Genomic DNA, 9,540 nt, shown 5'->3' on the forward strand with positions numbered 1-9,540 from the left:
GTTACTCTTTAGTATCGTGTAAATGAAACTTCTTTAGGAAAACTGCCCTAATGTTAGAAACAAATATCAGTATGTTGTCATCCAGAGTAATTTATTTATTTTCCAAGCTATAGCACACATTAATTTACCTACAGACGGTTTTTAAAAGAACCAAAGAGTTTGGTCTGCTTCCTGTTTTCATTCACGGCATACAAACAAAATATTGCGAAATTGGTATTGTCCCAGCCATAATATTATCCCTAACCTTTTCAACACGCATCCTGCATGTAGATAGGGAGCATTTTATCTACTGATCTGGTCTTCTGAGATCCAGCTCATGACTGTTTGTTTGATTGGTCAGGTCTGGCCAGGGCCAAGTCTGTGCCAACTAAAACCTACTCCAACGAGGTGGTGACTCTATGGTACCGCCCCCCTGAAGTACTGCTGGGTACCACAGAGTACTCTACACCCATCGACATGTGGTGAGTACATTCCACATGTATATGCAAGCGCGCGCGCACACACCTCCATTGTGACTCACAGAGACAGAGGCATTTCAACAAACATACTCAGTGTCACATTGATTAAAACCTCTTAAGGATCGGCTTCTTTTCCCCCAATTTTCGACTAAAATGACATACCCAAATCTAACTGCCTGTAGCTCAGGCCCTGAAGCAAGGATATACATTTTATTGGTACCATTTAAAAAGGAACCACTTTGCAGTTTGTGGAAATGTGAAAGGAATGTAGGAGAATATAACACATTAGATCTGGTAAAAGATAATACAAAGAGAAAAAAACACATTTTTTCTACCATCATCTTTGAAATGCAAGAGAAAGGCCATAATGTATTATTCCAGCCCAGGTGCAATTTAGATTTTGGCCACTATATGGCAGCAGTGTATGTGCAAAGTTTTAGACTGATCCAATGAACCATTGTATTTCTGTTCAAAATGTTGTATCAAGACTGCCCAAATGTGCCTCATTTGTTTATTAATAACTTTTCATGTTCAAAACTGTGCAGTACCATGGTATTCTTTCACTGTAATAGCTACTGTAAATTGGACAGTGCAGTTAGATTAACAAGAATTTAAGTTTACTGCCCATATCAGATATGACTATATCCTGGGAAATGTTCTTGTTACTTACAACCTCATGCTAATTGCATTAGCCTACGTTAGCGCAACCCTCCAGCAGGGGACCCACCGATCCTGAAGAAGTTTTAACCTTCATTAACACTACCAGAGTGAAAACCTAAATGAGGGAGAACATGTTTTGATTAGATATGTTTACCACACTATGAATCATCACAGCAACATAGCTAAGCTGTTCCTTTACTTAACTCGCATGTAAGCCACCACTCCTGATGTGAGCAATCACCATGGTGATAATTTCTGCATCACATTCATTAACCTTGAATCTCCAAAGGCTATTATCCAGCAACACAACAATACAGAACCTTTCATAAACTCATTTGCAAAACATTCCTTTCATCAGTGGATGGGTCTCCATCGGCGCAGACACCCTCAGTGATAAACAAAGGAAAGCAGTGTACTCTATGACACCCTGCCTCTTACACAGGCCTGCTCGTGATCCCTACACACAGTCTTTGATGTGTGTCTGTGTCTCTGTTCTACCGACGAACCTCTTGCTGTGTGTCTGTGTGTGTGTGTGTGGGGGGGGGGCATATTAGTGTGTGTGGACATTTTTAACTATACTTATGGGGACCAGAAGTCCCCACAAGAATAGTAAACAAACCAAAAAATTTGACCAATGGGACATTTTGCAAGTCCCCACAAGGAAAAAGGCTATTTCTAAAGGGGTTTAGGTTTAGAATTAGGGGTTAAAGGTTATATTTAGGAGTTAGGTTGAGGGTTAAGGTTAGGGAAAATAGGATTTTGAACGGGAGTCAATTATGTGTCCCCACAAGGTTAGCAAAACAAGACTGTGTGTGTGCATGCTGCATTTCCATGGAGACACTACCAGAGGCAGAGGGGACCGTTCACACGGTCCCATAACCCACGGGACTGAGTGTCTTCAATTTATCAAGCAAGATATTGAGCTCTGCACATGTCTCCTTGCTTTATGAAGGGTTATCCTTTGTGCCTACAACTCAGTGCAACGATTTTGATGTTAAGGTAGACATGTTCAAGTTTTTTTAAGAAACATCCGTTAAGGGAATACTTCAGCTCCCCTAAACGTGATGTTTCTACTGAACAAGTAGGTTGCTCACCTGCAAGTACTCCGACTCCTTTTAGAAGTAAAGAGTTATTTTGTACCTCCATCCAACCGCAATCACTCTATTGAGACATATTGCAGACTCGTTGAAAAAGATGTTGTTCATCCCCTTAAGAACAAACAGGAGTACATATCTTTCCATAATTTACCTAAGGATGAAAAACAAGATTTGCTTGATATACAATCCAATACGTCAGTCCTTACCCCCCTGCTGATAAGGGTGGGCTGGTTGTACTCATGGATAGGACTGTTTATGTATATGAGTGTCAGACAACTGCTTGACAACACCTTTTACAAGAAACTCAGAAGTGACCCTACTGCCCAATTTCAGAACACGATCTTTACTGTCCTAGATGGGTATTTAAGTTCTGGTCAGATAACCAAAAAAGAACACAACTTTTTTGGCTATTCAACACTTCAAATTGCTACTTTTTATACTTTGCCGAAATTACACAAGAATGTTACAAAACCTCCAGGGCGCCCTATTGTAGCGGGCATTGATGCAGTAACGGCCCCTCTATCTACTTTTGTTGACTTTTTTATTAGACCACTCGCAGAACAGCTCCCCTCCTTTGTAAAGGACACCAGCAGTATGATCTCAGAACAGCTCCCCTCCTTTGTAAAGGACACCAGCAGTATGATCTCAGAACAGCTCCCCTCCTTGGTAAAGGACACCAGCAGTACGATCTCAGAACAGCTCCCCTCCTTGGTAAAGGACACCAGTAGTATGATCTCAGAACAGCTCCCCTCCTTTGTAAAGGACACCAGCAGTATGATCTCAGAACAGCTCCCCTCCTTTGTAAAGGACACCAGCAGTATGATCTCAGAACAGCTCCCCTCCTTGGTAAAGGACACCAGTAGTATGATCTCAGAACAGCTCCCCTCCTTGGTAAAGGACACCAGCAGTATGATCTCAGAACAGCTCCCCTCCTTGGTAAAGGACACCAGCAGTATGATCTCAGAACAGCTCCCCTCCTTGGTAAAGGACACCAGCAGTATGATCTCAGAACAGCTCCCCTCCTTGGTAAAGGACACCAGCAGTATGATCTCAGAACAGCTCCCCTCCTTGGTAAAGGACACCAGCAGTATGATCTCAGAACAGCTCCCCTCCTTGGTAAAGGACACCAGCAGTATGATCTCAGAACAGCTCCCCTCCTTGGTAAAGGACACCAGCAGTATGATCTCAGAACAGCTCCCCTCCTTGGTAAAGGACACCAGCAGTATGATCTCAGAACAGCTCCCCTCCTTGGTAAAGGACACCAGCAGTATGATCTCAGAACAGCTCCCCTCCTTGGTAAAGGACACCAGCAGTATGATCTCAGAACAGCTCCCCTCCTTGGTAAAGGACACCAGCAGTATGATCTCAGAACAGCTCCCCTCCTTGGTAAAGGACACCAGCAGTATGATCTCAGAACAGCTCCCCTCCTTGGTAAAGGACACCAGCAGTATGATCTCAGAACAGCTCCCCTCCTTGGTAAAGGACACCAGCAGTATGATCTCAGAACAGCTCCCCTCCTTGGTAAAGGACACCAGCAGTACGATCTCAGAACAGCTCCCCTCCTTGGTAAAGGACACCAGCAGTATGATCTCAGAACAGCTCCCCTCCTTGGTAAAGGACACCAGCAGTACGATCTCAGAACAGCTCCCCTCCTTGGTAAAGGACACCAGCAGTATGATCTCTATCATTGAATCTCTTGATCCTCTCCCTGAGAATACCTTGTTAGTTACTTTTGATGTTGAGTCATTATACATTAATATTCCACACGAGGGCGGTATTGAAGCTATGGAACATTTTCTTCTGCAACGTGACACCTTCCAGTGCATGCTTTATAAAATTGGCTGAAATAGTACTCACACACAACTCTTTCATGTTTCTAAATGATTTCTTTATTCAGACGAAGGGTACTGCTATGGGATCCCCCATGGCTCCTAACTATGCTAATTTGTATGTGGGTTACATGGAGAAACAGTCCATTTTTAATCCTCTCAAAAATATTTTTCTTTCCTAACATCATTATTTGGCAACGGTATATTGATGATATTTTTGTTCTATGGAGAGGTGATGCAAAACAGCTCAAGGCATTCCATGCTTTTCTTAACTCTTGTTCTGAGCATCTGAGATTTACTATGCAATCTGACACACGTCAAAACAGTTTCCTTGATCTTCTGATCTTGTGTGAGAATAATGTTCTATACACTGATCTTTACTGGAAATCTTGATCGTAACAGTTTGTTGAGGGCTGATAGTTGTCACCCGCTTCCCTTGAAAAACAGTTTGCTCTACAGCCAATTCTGTCGAATCAAAATAAATTTGCAAAAAACAAATCAGAAATATGGCTGAGACAAAGAAAAAATTCAAGGAGAGGGGGTACAAAAATGGTCAGATTAATACTGACATTGAGAAAATTCTAAACAAACTGAGACATGATCTTTTTCAAGGACAGTCTCGCAAAAAGAAGCATTCTTGCGTTCTAACTACCCGCTATTCAAAGTGCTCTGAACAATTTAAGGGATTTTAGGTGCAAAAACTCGACTTACCCTGTTGCAGCCCACTTTCTGAAAAAAAAAACTTGATTTCATCCCTACGTTATATCGGCAACGAACTTGTCACCCTACCTAGGAAAGGGGGTGACCTCGACAATTTGTTTAAACGAGAGGCTGCCTGGATCTTTAATTTAAAGACCCTTGCTCCCGTCGGACTCAACGTAGACATTGATCTGAAGACATTGTTGTGATTTGCTATTGTAAATGTTTGTAGTCCCATGTGGCCGAATTGTATCTTTGATCGTTTGCTATCCATTCATGTTTTTGGTATGTTATTTTTATATCTGAAGATTAACCAATGATATCAGGCCACACCCGGCCATGATTACAGACACCCGTGTGTCCTTTGACACTATATATAAACTAGTCACCCTGCAGTGTTTGTCATTATACCCTGATGAAGATAGCTCGTCTGTTGAAACTTTGGTTATTAGGTTATTACATTATTGCATCTGAGCTCCTAGAGTGTGCGGCTCTCCTTTAATTTTTCAAGACACTACCACCGTTACCACCTCCCTTCAGGCATTAGTCTCCAAAGATCAATTTGGCTGTGTTTGAGAGCAGGAAATCCATGATGCATCATGGGTAAATGGTGACTGACTGATCTACAAATAATACTGAGTATTTATTTATGACGCAAGGTGATTTGTAGATCAGTCAGTCTTGACTCAACTTTAAAGTCGGCTGCAATGTAGAACGTGCCCCTTCACTTTCCATTTAAATCAAGTGTGTCTGTGCTTTCTGTGTGTTAAAGGGGCGTGGGATGTATTCTATTTGAGATGGCGACGGGTCGTCCCATGTTCCCCGGCTCCACAGTGAAGGAGGAGCTGCACTTGGTCTTCAGACTCATTGGTAATTATTCTTTAATTTACACCACAGGGAGCCATCTTGCTGGGGTAAGTAGTGAGGATTCAAATACATACAGACATAGAATATGAAGAATGACCCTCTCCAATCTCCCTCAGGTACACCAACCGAGGACAGCTGGCCAGGTATCTCCAATAATGATGAGTTCAGATCCTACATGTTCTCCCAGTACAGACCTCAACCACTCATCAACCACGTGCCCAGGTTACACAACCACAATAAGACCACTTACCAACCACTTGCTCATGTAACACAAATCACAACTAAACAAGTACTGTGTTTCTTCTCCAGGCTGGATAGTGAGGGGATTGACATGCTTACTGCTCTACTCCTGGTAAGAAACCACCCCTACACCAACCTGTAACCACTAGTGTTGTATACCAAACCGCTCTTCTGGTTTTAAGTGTGTATCTCTGTTTTATTTCAGTATGACACTAGGACCAGAGTCTCGGCTGAAGCATCTCTAAGACACCCCTACTTCCTCAGCTTGGGAGAGAACATCCACAGCCTCGCAGACAGTAAGACACACACACAGATGTATTTGACTTCAGTCATGTGCTGAGGATGATGTATTAAGTGGCAATTTGTTTTGTGCATTATGTGCAGAAAACACCATTGACCAATATTCCTCACCCCCCACCTTAGCCTCCTCAGTGTTTTCCCTCAGAGAGATTCAACTGCAGAAAGACCCAGGCCACCGGAGCTCAGTGTTCCAGCCTCCAGGTACATTCTCAACACATATTACTTCCATAAACCATCACAACAATACGAAACGACTACTGGAAATAAACCATGTTCAGTCATGTCATACCCGTGTTCTCTTTACCAAACCCAGGTCGGGGAAAGAACAGAAGACAGAGCATATTCTAAAGGATGACCGGCCAGAGGGGTGCAGACAGGGAGAGTCTATTCTAAGAAAGCCTCAAGGAGGAATCGGATTTGAAGACAAACACACCCCAATCCCCCATACAAACACAAACATAAAGATCGAGGTCATATCCAGAGCCCTATACTACGAATGTAGTTTGAGGAGTTAGCGATGTCACCTCTGAGTCCAACTTGGGATAACTGGTACCACGAAAGTGGCTCACCTTTTAGCCAGGTACATTTTTATGTCAACTAACCCTTCAGATCTAACCTGCTCTGGGCCAGTCTAACTAAAATACATTTAAGTGTCTGAGCCACGAGTTAAGGACCAATGAAATCAGATTCACTCTCTCTCATAAAGATTACTTCATTTGAGGAAGACAACTGATGAAATATTATATTAGTCAAATGTTTTTGCGTGTAAAAAATCCTAATGTTAAAATACCTATCACATTTTATTAATGACAAATGCATTTGAAACATCACACAGTCAAATTTTTGTATGACTTTATAAAAGTATTTTATTGGAGTGGGGAGAAAATGTGCTCATGCATTGATAACCACACCAAAGAAATCAAAACGTCACTTCTGAACGTCGATTTCAAATAATATCCTGCTGAATTTTGATTTTGGCACAAATGAAAATGTGGCACTGACTTGCCCATGAATTGATGTTTCAACATTGTCTCAATGAAGAGTTCGGGGTTCGACTAGTCACATGCACGCACAGTTACAACCCTGCTAGGGTTAGCGGCAGGCGGACGAGCAATATCCACCGCTGTAGTACGGTTGAAGCCCGAGCTGGAATTGGAAGCTAACTGAAGCTGTCTAGCTTCAGAAAACACTGAGTAGATAGATCTAGCTTGCGTCGTAGGATACCCCTCTGGTCAACCTCAAAGGTCTTTCCTGGTTAAATAAAGGTTAAAGTTAAATGAACAAACACATATCTGATCCCCTCACGCACAACATAGAATGGATACAGACAGGGTTTCTGAGAATGAGCTTGTACTGCACCTCAAAAGGTTTGGAGCTTAGGTCCCTTACTCCATACAGATCCTATTAAATTACTAAAGGAGCTATGTCACAAACCTCCAAAGTTGCAGAATGGGATGATAATGGCAGCTATTTTGGTCAGAGAGAAATCCAAAACAGTCTAATTGGAATGAATGGCAGTAGAGGCATAACCTTGATTTTACTTATGCAAGAAAAGTAAGACATAGTATATCAGAAATTGTGTAAAACATTGTCATATAATTATACCGTTTATAGGGATTTGTCTTGACCAATTCTCTATAAATAGCCTATAGAATGAATATATATTATATAAACAGACCATAAATGTCTAAATTATTGATTCCTTCAAAAGCTATGAGTGTTATATGATACAAAATCAGTACTTGTTGCATTTGCAACTTGTCAGGGTATGGCTGTTGATTGACAGCATTGTTTGTATGGAATGTTGGCAGTTAATTTGACAAAATATTGGAATCATTCCACTTAAAATGGTTGGCTAGTTTGATAAACATACTGTGCAGATAATCTACAAATTCATTGTTTTACACAATATCTTATCACAGAACTGGCTTATCAACTCCCTTGCCAAAATGGCTGACCTTTTATACCGTCATAAGGTTAATGTCCATTCTCTGATGCGCAGTCGGGCATCAGCCATAAAATGAATGTTCAAAATAATAGTGACGAAACGTGCAACCCATGAATATTAGCATTCTACGGTCATGTTAGTAATACACTGGATTCCCACTGATTCTGGGGACTGACCAGGAACTCTCTCCCATTCTCCTACTCAGTACCCTCCCCTCAGCCCCATGCAGACATCCAAGCCAACCAATCACTCTGCATGTTTCACTGACCTCTTCTCTTTTCGCCATTTCCACTTCTCCCTTTCCATTCCTCCTTTCCTTCTGTTCATGCCTATCGTGAATCTGCTAAAAGCTCTGCCCAGCACTTTCACATCTGATGAAGTAAAGGAGACAAGGAGAAGAAGCCACTTTAGACTAACGAGATGCAGTTCTCTTTACCCCACACTGGAGAAGAAGCCAATACTCTTCTGGAGCTACCTTTCCATGTGTCCTTTGCTTTCTCACCCCCAAACTGAAAGAATTGAAGAGGTAAAAGCAATATGGTGGACACCGTCAGTGGTCATGAAGGAAAGAAGGCGAGAGTGAATCCATGTAAAATCATTGGGATCCACTGGGAGAGATGGCGATATGTGTGTTACACTTTAAAACTTCCCCTCTCTATTTTAGCAACCCATGAGGCAGAAATATTATTGTATGTGTTTTGCTGTGGTAAATTAATATATTTTAAGTACTGTAATGAAAAGAAATATGTATTTTAACAGATGTTTTCATGTTCTTTCTCAGTGAATTTTATGCCAGATGAAACAAGAGGACTCTATTAAATGACTCTAGATGATGTCTAAATGTTTTATAAAAGACACAAGTATATTTAGATTTTGTATGAAATGTGATATTCAATATTTTGTGTGATTTGTTTACTGCGCTATCATTGAAACCAGAAACTGAATGTATTGTGACTGCCAAGAAGCCAAAAGTGATCAAATAACAAATAAATGAATATATTATATCACTCTGTAGAACATTGACTTGCTCTCATTCAATACTAATACAGTATACAATAGTCTGAGTGTCTTCCATTATGATTGAAAAGAAACAGAAAGAGAACATTTTAAGTGTTCAATAGGCCTTGCCACAATTCCCAATCTGTCTTTAATACCACTTTGGCTATCTAATCATCCTTATTTTGTCACTCATGATCCTTTGTATGATATTGACTAATCTACCTATTGAGATCATGAGGACCAACAGGTGGCGCTAGATCCACAACAGAGACCAAATAGACAGGTCTACAGATATATTTAATAGAGATCCAGAAAATGTAGTCATCCATACAAATGCATTACACGGAAAATAACGTGTAATCATGACACTTCACATCGCCGTGGAAGATGCCCTAGTCTCCTACACTGCGGCACAGTTAACTGATGGACATCCGTTTCCAGGG

The 9,540-nt window shown here is 41.3% G+C and overlaps 1 protein-coding gene across 2 annotated transcripts in view; it reads left to right on the plus strand.

Annotated features, from left to right (window-relative positions):
* LOC139559148 (cyclin-dependent kinase 18-like) overlaps positions 1–9,105 on the plus strand; it is a 42,913-nt gene extending 33,808 nt beyond the window's left edge. The window contains exons 10-16 of one of the 2 annotated variants that reach the window (XM_071374907.1): positions 341–461; positions 5,516–5,613; positions 5,727–5,832; positions 5,920–5,962; positions 6,056–6,146; positions 6,274–6,351; positions 6,464–9,105. In XM_071374907.1, coding sequence (XP_071231008.1) covers positions 341–461; positions 5,516–5,613; positions 5,727–5,832; positions 5,920–5,962; positions 6,056–6,146; positions 6,274–6,351; positions 6,464–6,498 — 572 coding nt within the window. In that variant the 3' untranslated portion in view covers positions 6,499–9,105. Of the gene's footprint in view, positions 1–340; positions 462–5,515; positions 5,614–5,726; positions 5,963–6,055; positions 6,147–6,273; positions 6,352–6,463 lie in introns of both variants that reach the window. The other variant, XM_071374896.1, reaches the window with a different exon arrangement.
* Positions 9,106–9,540: the final 435 nt, after the last annotated feature.

The sequence above is a fragment of the Salvelinus alpinus genome, chromosome 2 (genome assembly GCF_045679555.1).
Source record: "Salvelinus alpinus chromosome 2, SLU_Salpinus.1, whole genome shotgun sequence".
NCBI classification, from domain to species: Eukaryota; Metazoa; Chordata; class Actinopteri; order Salmoniformes; family Salmonidae; genus Salvelinus; species Salvelinus alpinus.